Genomic DNA, 18,820 nt, shown 5'->3' on the forward strand with positions numbered 1-18,820 from the left:
TGCACTGCCTTCCCTTTTCCCTTGTCCTTTGAGCGGGACCCTTGCGACGCTAGTGGCTTGACCTTAAGTATTCCCCACTGAGTTGGGTTGCTCTCGCTCCAATCATAAAGGTCCAAATTGTCATCCAGCAGTCTTTCCAAGCGCAATTCCTGTTGGACAGTGAGTCAGGCTCCAATCGCCAGAACTCCCTTGCTAAATTTTTGCTCTTAAAAATCGGCAATGATATCCGCCCAGCGGCTCTCGGCCTTTGAGTAAGTAAACTGACCATTTTTTCCTGTCCTTCTCGAGTTGGGGAGATCCTGCCATGGCTGGCGCACCTCGATCTAATAACACCTGTGCCCACCAGCAACGCCTTTCTTCCCGTACAGGCTCAAGCAATTGTTGTAGAATTCTCTAGCCCGCCTTTGGTCGACCGTTATCCTCCTGACTTTTCAGCTATTAACCAAGTATTTGACCGCCAAGTGAATCGTGGAAATCATCGCACACAAGTAGTTCAATGTGTTTCACCCAATGATCACATTGTAGGAAGCTACTACTTGCAAAACAATGTACTTTACTCGTAGCACCTTCGCATTTTCATCAACTCCAAAGATCGTATCAAGGTCTAGATAACCCCTTACCCAAACCTGTTCACCTGAAAAGCCTACAAGGTTACTGTGTAGGGAGTCAAGTCTTGTTCTGTCAGCCCCAGCTTGTTCAACGCGTCGCCGTAGATGATGTCCGTTGAGCTGCCCTGGTCTAGTAGAACTCGCCTGACGTTAAAGTTGTTGATCCTTACCATGAAAACAATTGGATCATCCTGATGTTTCCTGGACTGAACTTACCGCCTTCACGTGCCGCTTCCTCGTCACCTGGGTGTCGCCACCACCTCTGAAACCACCTGCAATCGTGTTTATGGTGCCGACCACCGGTTCCATCTCCTTATTGAAGGTTTCTTCAGCTCCACCCCTTCCGGTCGCCAACGTTTCCTTTTGATCCTTCTTCGCCGCCTGCTGGAGGTTTCGTTGCTGGCAATCTCCCTGCCGGCGGTCCCCGTGCCGGCGATCCCCTTGCTGGCGGTCTCCTCGGTCATACTACTTCAGCCGCCCCATCTTGATCAGCTTCTCTATCTCCCTCTTCAGGGTGAAGCAATCATCAGTGTCATGGCCTACCAACCGATGGTACACGCGCCTCTTGGTTGTGTCGATTCCGCTGCGCGGCGGGGGTTCTGTCTGGTCAGATTCTCCAACTATGTGTGCGGCCTTCACCTTCCGTAGGATATCCGTCAAATGTGCGTTGAGCTCCATGTCCTCTTCTCGCCGGTGAGATCCTGGCGGCTGCCATGGTCTGCGATGATCTAAAGCCTCTCGCCGTTGATACAATTGTTCCTTAACGAACTTCGCCGCTGACTTCCCCTTCTTCTCCCTGTGTTTGCTGCCTTCACTTTTATCCTCGCCTCGCATTTCCTTTCTCGCTTGCTTCCCGTGAGAACCGTCCTCTTCCTTCTTTGCCCGCTTTCGTTTGAACGCATCATCTTCTTCATCCAAAATATATGTATTTGCGCGTATCTCCTCCATAGATCGGGCTGGTTTTTTGCTCAACTTGCTGTTCAGTGAGCCAGGTCGAAGTCCATTCTTGAACGCCAAGTCGCAAGCACGTGGCTCAGAATCCTCAATATTCACGGACGTGGGGCTGTAGCGCGCCATGTATTGCTTCAGCGTTTCTCCCTCGAACTGACGCAGATTATATAAATCGTCGATCGTCACTTGCCTGACTTTACTCACTGACAATTGGATCAAGAATTTTGATGAGAAGTCACGAAAGTTTGTGATGGATCCGCGAGGTAAGGTTGTAAACCACGCCATCGTCGTACTCTTGAAGGTTGAAGGGAACATCTTGCACTTAACCGCGTCCGACGCTGCACTGATAACCATTTTTGTATTGAAGTAAAGAAGGTGATCCTTCGGATCGGTTCTGCCGCTGTAGGATTCCAATACCAGGTTCTTCATGTTATCTAGAATGGCGACTTCTCGCACCTCTGCCGAGAAAGGTTCAAACTCAGCAACCACTTCTCCTTCGCGCACGCCTTCATTTTGCTGCTTGTGGTGAAAGAACTCGAGTTGTTCTTGGAGATACTCATTTCGCTGCCTGATGTTATCGAAGTTCCGCATCATACGCCTCCAGTCTCTCTGAGTAATGGTCTGTTTTGGCGAAGGAGTCAAATTCTCAGACGGAGCTGGTGATTGTGCCGGAGATCCTTGTTGTGAGGGAGGAGATGGCAGAGTTAGCAGAGGTGGAGTTCGAGAAGGTGCCGGAGGAGGAGGAGGAGGAGGAGAAGCAGGTGGCGACGGAGCCAATTGCTCCTGCTGAACCTCCGCACGACGTGCTCGAACTACTCGTTCCTGCACCTGAGCGCGACATAGAGGCGATACGCGCCTCTGTTTTGGTGAATCGCGACGTCATCGACGACGTGTCTCCATCTAGAATTGCTTAGAGAACGCTGAAATTATGGAAATATGTCGGAGAACAAAGAATTTAACAGAAATCAGAACTTCTTGCCATGAACATTGAGATAGGGTCTAGTACCTATAGTAGAGAGAGATTGCACTAAGAGAGAATAGAGAGAGAGAGTGTAACTGCTTAGAGAGAGAAAATAACTGAATCTCAAGTGTGTATTGAGCAAATGAGCCAAAAGACCATTACAAATGGTAACTGCTCCATATTTACAGTTGGGGAGCTGGGCCTAGTGAATCCTAACCATTCTGATGGGTCGGTTGGGCCTCGTGGTGAGGAGGCCCAATTCCCAGGCTGGGCGACCGCCTCTTGGCGGGCAACCCCTGGGCGTACGTCCCCTAGGGGCTCGCCCAGTCCACCTATTCTTATGCCTACTCCCTTCCCCACGCTCGCACTAAAATACTCTTTCACCAACTGCCTCGACAGTGCCTCCTCCTTCTCCATCTTTGCTCGCTGACGTTTAAACGCTTCATCAAATATACATATGCGCCCTATCCCGTACCTCCGCCATCGAGGCCGTGAGCTTCCTACTAAACTTGCTTTTTTTTTGTTAAGCCAAATAAATATATTGAAATGAAGTACAAGGGGTACTTCAAACCCAATACAACAAGATACAAATAAACAGAAAAAAGATAGCAAGAAAGAAGAGCAAACAGAAACAACAACGCCTCAAACACTAGGCACCCCCCACTCCTACTTGAGGAAAGACATTATATACCAAGCCTCATTAAAACCTTGCCAGGAAAAACCCCCTTGGGAAAACCTGACGAAGGAAAAAGAGTACCTGCTATATAACATCAAACTGAAACCCCAAGAAGGAACTCACAATTAAACCCAAAACCCAATTCCGCAGCTTGTAACACATAATGAAGTTCATCCTCTGTTTTGGCAATATCTGATTTACCCAAAGCCAATTGATATCACAGTGCGCCTGCAAATTGAGACCAAGCCTTTTAAATCCCATTCTGCCAATTCGGAGGAATACTATCAGAATTATATCCCCCCCATCATCATTCCAAACTCGAAGCCTTGGCAACCAGAAGATACAAACCAGTACAAATACCAAAATAAAACCATGGCAGCCCCTCCATTATAAAGATAGCAGACATTCGCGTGGATTTAATTTCCACTCATACCATGAGTATGAAAAATCATCTAGCCGTGTCCTCAACCACTGCCAAACTGAGACCTGAATCTGTTCTACAGCTTGATTTTTATCCACTATTCCACCATTAAAAATAACCTTGTTACGCAGACGCCAAATTATCCTACTAAACTTGCCATTCAAAGATCCAGGATGCAGACCATTTTTAAATGCCTGCGCACACGCGTCAGGCATTGAATCATCCACTTTCACCGAAGTAGCACTTTAACACGCCATGTACTGTTTGATGTGAGACCCAAAGTTTTTAAGCTTAGAATAAATTAATTAAATTCATATTCACGATTAGGTTTCGATGTATCGTGAAGGAAACCGGAACAAGTGTTTATCGGATGGAATGAATTTATGAAGGAGAAAGTTCAGGAAAATACTAAGAATAGTATTAAAGTCGATATAAGTTATAGCTCGAGTCTTATACGCTTACGCCTAGGGCAAGAACGTTAGTAAACGATTAATTTACCCTTGGAACACTATAGGAATAAATTCCAAAAATCTTCTAGAGGAATATAAGAAATTCTCTTATTCCTTTCCATGACAAGCGTTTCGATACGAAACCCTGGAATGTACGGAGGTCAAATTCCAATACTCGGAAGTTTGCCGAAACTAAATCACTGGTAGTTCAAGAAACCTAAAATCAACCGACGATGAAGACTTTTTCTATTCGAAGCTTCAAACGAAGATTCCACACGCTGACACCTATTTCTCTCGATGTTTCTAATCTTTCTTCAGAACGAAGTTTTCTCATCCGACATCAACTGCAAAAAGTAGTTTTTCGGGTAAAATCGATTTACACCGACTTTGGATCGTTTGCTTTAATTCCAAGAAACCTGTTTTGAGTTCTGGAATTCTGTCGCCATAACCTATCTCAGAATTTACGGAGGAATACGCAGGAAAAATCGGAATCGCGAAATTTTCATTTTTCCAAATTTTCCAAAACCTATAAATAGCGAGGAAATGAAAAATTTTCAAAAAACTCACCATTTTCTTCCCTTGAACTCGCGAGCATAGGAGGAGGAGGAGGAGAAAGTGATTTTCGCCGTTTCTTGCCTGATCGTTGCACCGTTCGTTGCTACGCGTAGGCCTCGAGGTATAGATGCTATTCCTTGCTTCTGATCGTCAATTCTGTCGCTTTTCTCTATGTATTTCTGTGCTCAAAGTTTTGAGCTTTTTGTAAAACTGTCCAAATAGCTTGATTTTAGTGTCTAAACATCTTCCCTACGTACCCAAGAGTACTTCTAGCGGATTACATTTTGTCAAATGTCGCCGGAATTCATTTCTGTAGGAAATACCCATTTTGAGGCAAAGTTTCGTTCTTTCGGTTTAAAACTCTCGACTTAGCTTAGCTCTAGTATGATTAGTTGTCATAAACATCGTTGGTAACGTCCCCATCCAATTTGTTTTTCGAAATTCCAATTTTGAAATTCTGAGCTAAAAATATTGACCAAAATACCCCTGCGACAGTTTTCGACCCGATAATTTTTCTGAGAGTTTCCCTGGCCTAGATATCGCCTAAGAATACCTAGGAATTAAATTAGATCGAAGAAAAAGTTCGGGAAGCCCTATTTTGAGAATGGCCGAAAATTATATGCCATGGTACCGTGTTCAAAAATAATTTTTGGGTCTGTATGGCCTATGCTATAGCGTAGCTCTCTCCGTTGTCGAAATTTTGGCTCTGGTTTCGTGTCATTCTGAGTTCTGTAGCTCGAGTTATGGATGTTTTAGCGAATAAAGTGTTTTTGTACAAAACTTGAATCGAGTCATAACTCATCCATTCGGGAAAAGCCTTTCCATTCGTGCCTAAATGTGGTACTCTGAAGCTCCTTGAGCTTTGTCTAACGTTAGTTAGTATTGTTTTGAGTGTATCGACTTATTTTGATTGATTTTGCTTTGTTTGCTCTAAGGTTCGTTTGTGGAAACCTTAGACTTGACTGAGCAAGCTTGGGAGTGTGACTTACACTGTGATTCTGGAAGAACTAGAGGTAAGGGCAACTTACACTGCTAGCTAATGCTTTAGGCGTCGATAACTTCGACTTGCTTATTTATGTTTCTTTATCGCTTTGACTGGAGAAAATGTTTTGAGGCTTCGGCCGTGTGAAACTAATATGAGACGTGTGTCTCCGTTTTCTGAGAGGCTTCGGCCATTTACTGGTTTCTGTCTTACTGCTTTCTAGTGGATAGGACAGGGTTATGTTTTACCGCAATTACTTGATTCACATGCCATACTTGCTATGTGCTAAATGGTTAATCTTAGGCTATGTGAATACTTGTGCGCATTATTTTGGAACATGCAATTATTATTGGAATATGCTGACCATATATGGTGCAATTTATATCGTTTGTTCGTGGACTACCAAAATGTGAGGAATAACAGTTAGTTATGCCCCGTTGGTGGCGAATTCTTAAGGGTTTATCTCGACAAGACGAACTGAGGTTCAGACTCTTGTCTTCTTTTGTGGTTTCAAGACCTTCTCATGGAATTTTGGGGATATCGGGATCTTTTGAACTTATAGTTTTGGAAAGAAAATATTTTCATGAGAAATTTCATAATGCTTTAAACAACATTCAAACTCTTTTGATTAAATGTTAAGGATCTCAAATGAACTTCTAGGATTTGGATATTAGTTTTGGAAAACGAGAAGTGTCGTCGAATTGAAGATTTAGGGAAGCTCAAAAGTTTATGAGTATGCTTATACTTTTCCGCTCGATGAGCAGTTTATTTATTTGCCTATCTAAAGGATAAGACAGGGAACTATAAGTTTCCAAGTATATTGTTACTCTTCGCTCGCTGAGCAGTTTTGACCATTGAATTAGATGAGTCGGATGACCCGTGAAGTTATCATGAGTGATTGCACTCTTTTTATAGTTATCTGCCTTTTGTCGCAGAAACAGTATATGCCTTCGGGTACAGTATATACCTTGGGGTACAGTATATACCTTCGGGTACAGTATATACCTTCGGGTACAGTATATGCCTTCGGGTACAGCATGCCTTCGGGTAACTCGGGCATTCGATGGGGGATATGATCGACCGTATGGTTAGGATCGACCTGTTGATTGTCAGGCATAGCGGAGGGAAAAGTCGACCCACAGGGTTAGGACTGATCTGGCTATGTCAAGGTTGTAAGTGACACCCGAGGGTTATGGTCGACACAATGCCAGTGTTAGGACCGACTCGATCGTGCCCAGCCTACTTCTTCCGGAACCTTTTGAATTGACGTTGCATTGACATATCATGCACTCTAACTATATTTGTTGAGATCTTGATGATTTGATGTTGATAAACATCGTTATGTGTTTTGATGATTTGATGTTGTATTAGAGACTTGATAACATGCTATGTATAAACCTTAGGGTAGACAATGCAGAACTTATATGTATGTATACAACATATATATATATATATATATATATATATATATATATATATACCCCTTTTACTTTACCTGTTGTCTTGTATTCTTTATACTATATTCCGTGAGTTGACCCTTGCGCGTGCTACCTGTGTTTGGGGGGCTATGTATGCCCTTTTTGTCAGATGCCGTTGGCGGATTGTTTCGTGATGCTTCGTCGTTCGAGGAAGACCCGGAGCGAGATGACTACTACTGAGCCTTCGACGTGGACCCGGACTTCATGCAGGATCGGATGAGGGTCGATGTTAGGGGTGTAGTATATCGGGTTTCGTTGTCATAGCTCTGATTTTCATTTCTTATTTTGGGGCAGGGTAGGTCCCCGACTATTAGCTTTTTGTGTGATTCCCTTCCATGAGGATCACAGGGAGTTTGTCGGACGTAGGAAGTCTTTTGGAGGCCGTTTTGGGCTGACTTACTCTAACTTTTAGTCACTTGATGTTACTTTCCGTCACTTGAGGACACTCGTGACGATGATTTTGGGTGCAGCGAGGGCTGTACTTATATTGTATGTTAATCGCTGTTAATCGCGAATGGGTTGAGTCTTTATTTCGACAAGTCATTTTATTTAAAAAGAAAACGAAAAAAATACCTGCTTTTCCGCTTTATTTTATCTTTGGTTACTAAAGTGACGCCACCGAAATCGGGGTGTTACATTTTGGAATCAGAGCTTGTCTAGTCTTTCGGGAGTCTTTGGGGAATAGGTCTTCTGTGCTAGGTTGTGTGACTCTGTAAAGAGTGAAAATTGATTGTCTGCAAGCGATTTTCGCTTTAATTGATTGAAGTTGCTACCTAATCATATTGTATAGCTATGCATAATATTATCTTATGATTGGTACTGACTGTTTGCTAAACGAATACAGAACATGGTGAACGCGAACCAACTTGCTGAGATGGTGGCCACTTTGGTCCAAGCAATGACTGTACAGACGAATGACAATGCACATAGGCGTGCTACTGAGGATGCACGCGAGCTACACCTACTTCAGAGAGAAGCAGCCCTGGACCAGAACAGGGGATTGAATGATTTTAGAAGGCAGGATCCACCCAAGTTCACAGGTGGGACTGACCCGGACAATGCGGATCTATGGATCCAAGAGATTGAGAAGATTTTCGAAGTACTACAGACTAGTGAAGGGGTCAAGGTGGGCCTGGCAACTTATCTGCTGCTGGGCGATGCTGAGTACTGGTGGAGGGGTACCAGAGGGATTATGGAAGCTAACAATGAAGAGGTGAACTGGAACTCTTTCTGTGCTGCATTTCTGGAGAAGTACTTTCCAACTAGCGCTCGAGAAGAGCGGGAGGCACAAATTCTGACTCTTTGTCAAGGGAGTATGACCATACCTGAGTATGCTTCCAAACTGGAATCATTGGCTAAGCACTTCCAGTTTTTCAACAACCATGTTGATGAACGCTACATGTGTAAACGATTTCTGAATGGGCTGAGAGCAGACATCGAAGATTCAGTGAGGCCGTTGGGGATTATGAGGTTTCAAGCTTTGGTTGAGAAGGCCACCGAGGTGGAGCTGATGAAGAATAGGAGGATGGACCGGGCTGGAACTGGGGGACCAATGAGGTCGAGTTCCCGGAGCCATCAAGGAAAAGGAAAATTTCAGGTGAAGAAGCCTTATCAGCGTCCTATAGGGGAAGGTTTTACCCCGGGACAGTACAAACCGATGACCATTGCCACTGGTGGTGCAGGGAATCAAACCGGCAACAAGGGTGTGACATGTTTCAGGTGTAGGAAGACTGGACATTTTGCTGACAAGTGCTCAGCGACTGGACCAAGATGCTTTAATTGCAACCGAGTGGGGCATCTAGCCGTGGACTGTAAGGCGCCCAAGAGGGAGCCATCCGTTAACACTGCAAGGGGAAAGCGCCCTGCTGCTAGAGGAAGGGTTTATATCATGGACGCTGATGGAGCTGAGGGGTTAACCAGAGGAGAGCGCAAGAACGATGGTAACCTACTAACTATTCTTTCTCATTCTAGTACAACATGCTCTTCATTACTCTCGTAGAATATGCAACACGCCTAACTTGCTTTTACTGTCTGAGTTTTGACCTTATAGTTATTACACCTATTAAGACTTTATTTGACTGTTGCTCGTGTTTAAACTATAGAGGTACACGAGGTTTAGAATGACACACTAAGCCTAGAAAAGTAGTCCTGCACCGATGAGTTTATAAGGAAGCTAGAAGTTAAAGAGTGAATCTTAGAGATATTCCTTATGGGTAGTATACGTGTTATGTTGAGGGTGTGTAGTTCCGTAGCGGAATCATTTAAGGATTTAATATCAGGATATTTGTGACTACTGGATGATAGGAACTCATTGACTGTTCCAGTGGGTTTTTCTAAATTTCCACCTTCGATGTATTAGGCCTGATCAACTTAATATTGAGGGGGTGATATTCGGAATCACAGCTGGCTATGGACTTTGATAGAAGGATTGGTAAGATTAACTTGATTGGATCGAAGATTAGTCGAGTTTGGGAGGAAAAGTTCGCATTAAGTATTAGTTTTCTTGCGAAGGAGTTATAGTTTTATGAAATGGATATTCATTTAAGAAGTATTGAAGAATTAAAGGTCATTAGAGGTCCAAACTTCGAAGAGGTTTAGGTTTTAAGTCTATTAATTCTTGTCATAAGTGTGTAGGACTCGAAGTTTGTCATTATTTGATTGGGAGATTAAGAAGTTGATTGACGAGATGGTGATCAAGTTACAAAAAGGAAAGTGTTAGTATCTGTTGGTCAATCCGCAAGTGTACAAAATTCACCCGGTTTTAATTTATCGAACCACAGGGAATTGGTGTGGCAATTCAGTTTAAGCCTCGAGTTCACGGTAAGAAAGCGAGTAAAATTCAGTTTTAAGGTTATTTGTTTAGGTGACTAATTAACGAGCAATTGAAATATAAGTGTGTGAGAACAATGGTGAGCATGCCTTGGGTTCTTGCTTGACTAATTCAGTTCTAATCAACCTATTATATCCACAAAACTCTGAGTCTCTCCTTGATGTTCTAGCCTAATCAATCATCTATCGATGCCTCGCATAGACAATCCTCTCAAGCCAAAAGATAGGCACAATTCCTTGATAACCTAAACATTTGCTAAAGGCATTAAGCATGCAATTCAGGCCAACAAACCTCAACCCTTCCTCTATTCCTAGTAGCAAGTATAGAAGAGGTAATCCCACAACAAGTCCCTAATCTATAACAAACTTCCGTTCTATTATAGAAAAGCATAAAGCTAGCACATGTTCTAACTTGAAACATAAAGCATGGATATGAGATTCAAGGGTTTACTCAGAGGAATCATGAATAGAAATAGGAATTAAGATTAAAACATCATAAGTCTTACAAAGAACCCAAAGCAAAAGGGGTTTTAGCCAAACATGGCTATGAAATCCATACAAGAAGATAAAGATGAAACCTGAAACATAGGGCTTAGAGAAAGCTCCTCAAGCTCCAGAACTCAAACCCTCTCTTCTAACTTATGAAAATATGATAAAATGACAAAAGGTTCCAAGAGAAATGTCTAAAAACCAATTAATAGGTAAAACATGCGAGTCTGGACGCTCAGGCGCCAATTCAGAGCGCCTGAGCGCCAATTCCAGCCCATAAACATGCTCTCTGGAGGTGTCTGGCGCCTAGGCGCCAATTCCCAGCGCCTAGGCGCCAATTCCAAAAGCTTCAGGAAATTGCACTAGCGCCTAGGCGCCAATTCCCAGCGCCTAGGCGCTCAAGCTTCGCTGGAACAGACTTTTCAGCTCCTTGTAACTCCTCTTCAAGCCTCTTTAAGCCCTCCTTCAATTCCAAGCTTCTTGGCCTTCCTCATCCATCAGTTTCAGACCTGGTAACTTAGGCACAAAGTAAAAGAGATATCTACAAGCTTCACAGAGTTAATTAGCAAGGAGAACCTTCAATTAAAATAGAAAAGATATGCAAGTCCTCTAGCTAATCAAAATGCACGAAAGGTCCTTATAAAACTACAAAAATACAAAAACAAAATTAAAACACAAAGAAAGATAAAAATGCATGATAATGCATGAAACACTACATGAGACTCAACAAAAAGACTCGAAACAAACTAGGAAATGACCCTAAAAACACTACTAAACTAGGGTCATCAGTATCAAGATGAATACTGGAGGTATCATATTTGGACGAGTTTCTTAGAGTCTAAGAGTGAATGGAACTTTGTTATGGATTTTGATGAGACATATAGAGTTAACAAATGAATTCTACTAAGTTGAATGAGAATCCTAGGGCTAAGGTTGACCTAGTGAGCTGAGATTCATGTACACTTAAGAGATTTAGTGGTTACGATAATAGTTAAATCTCGGGAGGTTGAAGGATCGGATGATAAAATAACTAGTTAAGTTCATCGAGGTATAGTTATAAGTTGATCTTCTAGAGGATAAGTCTCGATTTGTGTGAAGTATTAAGGATTTTGGTAAGTGTGAATTGGCTTGAGTGAGGAAAGTTTTACGGAAGGAAATGACAATAATGGATTGTTAGATATTAAGATGATGATATGTCTGTTGAGACGCCGTCGGTCAGCATTGGGGCTAGAAGAGTAAAACAATCGAGGAGAAAGCAGAGTGCTTTAGTGAAAGTTATTTGGAACAAAGATACAGACAGTGTTATATGGGAGTTAGAGGAAAAGATCAAGGAATAATATCCGGAACTTTTTGCTGAACCTTAAGTTTCGAGGACGAAACTCTCTTTTTGGAGGGTAGTAATGTGAGACCCAAAGTTTCTAAGCTTAGAATAAATTAATTAAATTCATATTCACGATTAGGTTTCGATGTATCGTGAAGGAAACCGGAACAAGTGTTTATCGAATGGAATGAATTTATGAAGGAGAAAGTTCAGGAAAAGACTAAGAATAGTATTAAAGTCGATATAAGTTATAGCTCGAGTCTTATACGCTTACGCCTAGGGCAAGAACGTTAGTAAACGATTAATTTACCCTTGGAACACTATTGGAATAAATTCCAAAAATCTTCTAGAGGAATATAAGAATTTCTCTTATTCCTTTCCATGACAAGCGTTTCGATACGAAACCCTGGAATGTACGGAGGTCAAATTCCAATACTCGGAAGTTTGCCGAAACTAAATCACTGGTAGTTCAAGAAACCTAAAATCAACCGACGATGAAGACTTTTTCTATTCGAAGCTTCAAACGAAGATTCCACACGCTGACACCTATTTCTCTCGATGTTTCTAATCTTTCTTCAGAACGAAGTTTTCTCATCCGACATCAACTGCAAAAAGTAGTTTTTCGGGTAAAATCGATTTACACCGACTTTGGATCGTTTGCTTTAATTCCAAGAAACCTGTTTTGAGTTCTGGAATTCTGTCGCCAGAACCTATCTCAGAATTTACGGAGGAATACGCAGGAAAAATCGGAATCGCGAAATTTTCATTTTTCCAAATTTTCCAAAACCTATAAATAGCGAGGAAATGAAAAATTTTCAAAAAACTCACCATTTTCTTCCCTTGAACTCGCGAGCATAGGAGGAGGAGGAGGAGAAAGTGATTTTCGCCGTTTCTTGCCTGATCGTTGCACCGTTCGTTGCTACGCGTAGGCCTCGAGGTATAGATGCTATTCCTTGCTTCTGATCGTCAATTCTGTCGCTTTTCTCTATGTATTTCTGTGCTCAAAGTTTTGAGCTTTTTGTAAAACTGTCCAAATAGCTTGATTTTAGTGTCTAAACATCTTCCCTACGTACCCAAGAGTACTTCTAGCGGATTACATTTTGTCGAATGTCGCCGGAATTCATTTCTGTAGGAAATACCCATTTTGAGGCAAAGTTTCGTTCTTTCGGTTTAAAACTCTCGACTTAGCTTAGCTCTAGTATGATTAGTTGTCATAAACATCGTTGGTAACGTCCCCATCCAATTTGTTTTTCGAAATTCCAATTTTGAAATTCTGAGCTAAAAATATTGACCAAAATACCCCTGCGACAGTTTTCGACCCGATAATTTTTCTGAGAGTTTCCCTGGCCTAGATATCGCCTAAGAATACCTAGGAATTAAATTAGATCGAAGAAAAAGTTCGGGAAGCCCTATTTTGAGAATGGCCGAAAATTATATGCCATGGTACCGTGTTCAAAAATAATTTTTGGGTCTGTATGGCCTATGCTATAGCGTAGCTCTCTCCGTTGTCGAAATTTTGGCTCTGGTTTCGTGTCATTCTGAGTTCTGTAGCTCGAGTTATGGATGTTTTAGCGAATAAAGTGTTTTTGTACAAAACTTGAATCGAGTCATAACTCATCCATTCGGGAAAAGCCTTTCCATTCGTGCCTAAATGTGGTACTCTGATTCTTGATTCACATGCCATACTTGCTATGTGCTAAATGGTTAATCTTAGGCTCTGTGAATACTTGTGCGCATTATTTTGGAACATGCAATTATTATTGGAATATGCTGACCATATATGGTGCAATTTATATCGTTTGTTCGTGGACTACCAAAATGTGAGGAATAACAGTTAGTTATGCCCCGTTGGTGGCGAATTCTTAAGGGTTTATCTCGACAAGACGAACTGAGGTTCAGACTCTTGTCTTCTTTTGTTGTTTCAAGACCTTCTCATGGAATTTTGGGGATATCGGGATCTTTTGAACGTATAGTTTTGGAAAGAAAATATTTTCATGAGAAATTCCATAATGCTTTAAACAACATTCAAACTCTTTTGATTAAATGTTAAGGATCTCAAATGAACTTCTAGGATTTGGATATTAGTTTTGGAAAACGAGAAGTTTCGTCGAATTGAAGTTTTGGGGAAGCTCAAAAGTTTATGAGTATGCATATACATTTCCGCTCGATGAGCAGTTTATTTATTTGCCTATCTAAAGGATAAGACAGGGAACTATAAGTTTCCAAGTGCATTGTTACTCTTTGCTCGCTGAGCAGTTTTGACCATCGAATTAGATGAGTCGGATGACTCGAGAAGTTATCATGAGTGATTGCACTCTTTTTATAGTTATCTGCCTTTTGTCGCAGAAACAGTATATGCCTTCGGGTACAGTATATACCTTCGGGTACAGTATATGCCTTCGGGTACAGTATATGCCTTCGGGTACAGTATATGCCTTCGGGAACAGTATATACCTACGGGTACAGTATATGCCTTCGGGTACAGTATATACCTTCGTGTACAGCATGCCTTCGGGTAACTCGAGCATTCGATGGGGGATATGATCGACCGTATGGTTAGGATCGACCTGTTGATTGTCAGGCATAGCGGAGGGAAAAGTCGACCCACAGGGTTAGGACTGATCTGGCTATGTCAAGGTTGTAAGTGACACCCAAGGGTTATGGTCGACACAATGCCAGTGTTAGGACCGACTCGATCGTGCCCAGCCTACTTCTTCCGGAACCTTTTGAATTGACGTTGCATTGACATATCATGCACTCTAACTATATTTGTTGAGATCTTGATGATTTGATGTTGATAAACATCGTTATGTGTTTTGATGATTGAATTGTATTAGAGACTTGATAACATGCTATGTATAAACCTTAGGGTAGACAATGCAGAACTTATATGTATGTATACTACATATATATATATATATATATATATATATATATATACCCCTTTTACTTTACCTGTTGTCTTGTATTCTCTATACTATATTCCGTGAGTTGACCCTTGCGCGTGCTACCTGTGTTTGGGGGGCTATGTATGCCCTTTTTGTCAGATGTCGTTGGCACTTACTTTGGAGGCCGTTTTGGGCTGACTTACTTTCTTGGAGGACTGTATTTATAAATCTTATGACTCTAACTATGGGTCGCACTTGTTTGCCGTTGGGCAATACTTTTAGTCACTTGATGTTACTTTCCGTCACTTGAGGACACTCGTGACGATGATTTTGGGTGCAGCGAGGGCTGTACTTATATTGTATGTTAATCGCTGTTAATCGCGAATGGGTTGAGTCTTTATTTCGAAAAGTCATTTTATTTTAAAAGAAAACGAAAAAAATACCTGCTTTTCCGCTTTATTTTATCTTTGGTTACTAATGTGACGCCACCGAAATCTGGGTGTTACATTTGAGAGTTTCCCCGTCTTTCTGTCGGATGTTAAACAAGTCATTGATCGTCACATTCTAAATCTTGTTCGCCGAGAACTGGACCAAAAACTTCGATAAAAATTCTCAAAAATTCGATATAGATCCTAACGGGAGAGTAGTAAACCAAGCCATCGCAGTCGACTTTAAAGTCGACGGAAACATCCAACACTTCTCTGCATCCGAAGCTGCACTAATCATCATTTTCATATTGAAATATAGCAGATGATCCTTCGGATCTGTATCTCCACTGTATGAATCCAGAATTAAGGTTTTCATATTATATGGAATCGCCACATTCTCCACTTCTGTGGAAAATGGACGAAAGTCAGCCACCGTCTCCGCCTCACGTACACCATCATCTTCCTGCTCATATCAAAGAAAATAAAGTTGTGTCTGCAGATGCTCATTTCGCCGTTGTAAATCATCGATATTGTGCATCATTTGCGCCCACTCCTCCTGAATAATCGCCAATGGTGGCAGTGGCGATGGGGGAGGAGAATGAGATGGAGTTTGCGGAAGCGAAGGAGACGGAGGTGGAGGTTGATTGAGGTTACCAGGATCTGGAACGTGCAGATTCGGTTCTCGTCGTTCCACACCGTGTTGCACTCTCTCCTCTAGCAGTGGTTGCTGAAAATGCCTCGGAGGTGATATACGCCTCCGCTCCGGTGAATCTCGTCGTCGTCGAGTCTCCATAACCATAGAGGAATCTCAAATTCACTAGATTATGCAACTAATTCACGTGATCTAGGAATCAAGAATTTACCGATCCCCACAGACGAAACCAAAATTTTCTTGAAATGATCAATCAAAGAAGGGGTAGGCCCCAAAGACTCAAGGAATTTCACACGTGGCAATAGTCTAATGGTTTATTAATGACAAATGAGTTAAAAGTCTTTTACAATGTACACCACCTCCCCTTTTATATAAGTTCTGTTGGCTTTTAAATTTCTCTCACATGAACCAGTTGGGCCACGCTATACTAGGCCCAACTCTCTTATATGTGTCTCTCGCCTACGACGATCACCCTTGAGGAATAAAAAACTTGCAGTCTCCCAGAACTTGTACCCTGGCGAAGTACCTCCTCTAGGCGAGCCCCTCTTCGGTGTGGGGACTCGCCCAGTCTAAAAATTCCTTATTAAACCCCAAATTTCTCATATTAGTTGTAATTAATTTATTTTTTATTTTCTCTTTTGCTGACTCAACCCTCCCATGTGTCCGGCCATTTAGCAGATTCATGATACTAAATTTCCCTGCTTTGTAGGATGAAGATGAAGTAACGAGTGAGAAAGAGATCAAACATAAACAATTGGAACAATGATGCACCATTCTAATAAATGATGCACTATTCTAATTAAAAAAAAAAACTTAATAGCTCTTTTGGTCCCTCACTGTTATTGATCACGGTTTTGCAGTTTTGGTCTTCAATAAAAAAATTAGCACTTTTGGTCCTCTACGTTACTTTATTTTTTACAAAAATATCCCTATATTTAGGACTAAAACGGCAAAAGTGTGTAAATGTGAGGGACTAATTTTGCTAATTTTTTTCTAGAGGGACCAAAAGTGCAAAATCATGATAAGTGAGGGACCAAAAGAGTTATTAAAATAAAATAAAAATAACATGACCTAATATAAACATTGCTACTAACAAACCAAACATGACAAGTTTTTTTGTTACATCAGAAACTTAAAAAACAGCAAAAGAAAGCTACAAGGCTAACAAACAAATACATTTTAACGGATATTCAAAGAAAGCTAGCCTAACAAACAAAACTTCAATATATGCTTTTAATTATAATTCCAAAGTAAATGATAAGAGTGACGAGCACCTTTTAACGGATATTCAATGGATGTATGAGTTAGTGATATAATTTTTTGCCACTGCTATTATAGTGGTGGTTTAGGCGTTTAGCTGTGGCTAAAACCGTTACTAGCTAATATATTCCTTGAATGTTCCAGTAATTTGTATGTACACCTTTTGCAAACGATAAGTAAAGGAAGTGAATTAATAGAGTTCCCGCATGAATTTTACATGACATGTCAGGGGTTCAAATTTCAGAATCACCAGCACCACTCTGAAAAGGACTACCGAACTATACAACCTCTACATGAGATTTAATTTTGCGGCTGTTTGTGTGAAGAATTTCCAGTCAAAGACCAAAAACAAAAGGCACAGAAATGAAAAGTGAAGAAACAGAACATGACACATAGACAAAATGATGTACCTGTAATTCAATGAACCTGACATGGAGTATCATCATATCCCTTGACTATTGAGTTATCATCACAATATGAGGGAACATATGAAGTGAAAATGAACTCTAGGTAATAAAAGTTACTAACAAAGGTAGCAGAACGTAGTGAGGTTGGCAGAAATTGGGGCAGACAACCATTAAAGTTGTGTTCACAATCACAATTAGAGATATAAGTAGAAAAATTAAGAGGAATAAGAGATATGATGTGTGCTATGACACAAATAGAAGTAGAGGTAGAAAGATAAAGAAAGAGTTAATGAAATAAAAGAGAAAATGAAGTGTAATTCAATCAAACCGAACAATAATTATCTGCTTTTTATAAAGAAAATGATGATGGAACACGGTTTTTAATGGAACCCATCCACATATGTATTTTTAGCGTTTTTGACCGCCACAACTCACATAGTTTTATATAATATCAAATATTGTAATTTATGGTGGTAAAAAAACATCTCAAGCTGTGATGATGGTATGTCAGAAACAATGTACGATCATCGCAACCTAAAAATGTACACCTAAGAAAGCCATGTGGAAATGCTGAATGAGCTAAATTTGTGCCACATCATGATTAAACACACTTTGGACCCCAATTTGATTAATTTTTTTTGGAGAGATGACATTTTAAAGAAAAAATTTCCAAGGACCTAACTTGATTCCTCTTACATAATGTCAGGGACCTCGACCATATTTAAGCCTATAAATATTATATTTTATGGTGGAAAAAAAACCCAAAACTGCCATGATTGTCAAATAGTGAACATTTATCAGATAAATTACAAAGTGTGACACAGTGGTTAATTCACTTCTTCCCTTCTCCATGAGATTAAGAGTTTCATCATCATCCATGAAAATCACGGGCGTCAAACCGATCACTTACAATATATTTTTGACAATTGATTCAATTTCCTAAATATTAAGTGTGTTTTGAACAATTCCACATTATTATTTAAGAAATAATTATAGAAGAAGCTATAAACTAGGAGTATCTGGGAGATTTGACTGAAATGTTTCAATCACTCTTCTCTTTCATAAGCTACAATTATTAATTGAAATTTATCAAAAACCAAAAGAAAAGGATGATGGCAATAGAAAATATGTGACTTTAGTGTAGTTACGTGTAGATGTAGGCATATTAATAATATGGGGACGGATCCGAAAATTTAATATTATGAGAGCAATATAAACATATAAATTTGTAAAAATAAATTAATATATACTATTAGAAGTGATGATATTTTTTATCAAAATGGACATAAGTGAGGACATTTTTTTATCAAAAAGACCTAAAAAATCACATACTTTTACTATTTAAGTGAAAACATCTTTTTTTCAGTTACTCAAGTGATGACATTTAAAAATGTAAAACACAAGTGAAGACATTTTTTTAAGAAACCATAAAAAACTACATACTTTTACTATTTAATTTTTTTTT

General features: G+C 40.6%; 1 protein-coding gene and 1 long non-coding RNA gene across 2 annotated transcripts; both read right to left on the reverse strand.

Moving 5' to 3' along the window:
• Positions 1-1,073: 1,073 nt before the first annotated feature.
• LOC130719262 (uncharacterized) lies at positions 1,074-2,150 on the reverse strand. Its single transcript, XM_057569895.1, has one exon. The coding sequence runs from the start codon at positions 2,148-2,150 to the stop codon at positions 1,074-1,076; it is 1,077 nt and encodes a 358-aa protein (XP_057425878.1).
• An 8,223-nt stretch (positions 2,151-10,373) lies between these two features.
• LOC130721170 (uncharacterized) lies at positions 10,374-17,614 on the reverse strand. The gene is made up of 2 exons (XR_009013351.1): positions 17,359-17,614; positions 10,374-10,940 (listed from the first exon to the last, which is right to left on the reverse strand). It is a non-coding gene; the product is annotated as an uncharacterized LOC130721170 (long non-coding RNA).
• Positions 17,615-18,820: the final 1,206 nt, after the last annotated feature.

This window comes from Lotus japonicus, chromosome 5 (assembly GCF_012489685.1).
Source record: "Lotus japonicus ecotype B-129 chromosome 5, LjGifu_v1.2".
NCBI classification, from domain to species: domain Eukaryota; kingdom Viridiplantae; phylum Streptophyta; class Magnoliopsida; order Fabales; family Fabaceae; genus Lotus; species Lotus japonicus.

What these genes read in the sequence shown, in the direction of transcription:
- LOC130719262 (XM_057569895.1), bottom strand. Translation starts at nt 2,150, where the DNA reads ATGCGGAACTTCGATAACATCAGGCAGCGAAATGAGTATCTCCAAGAA.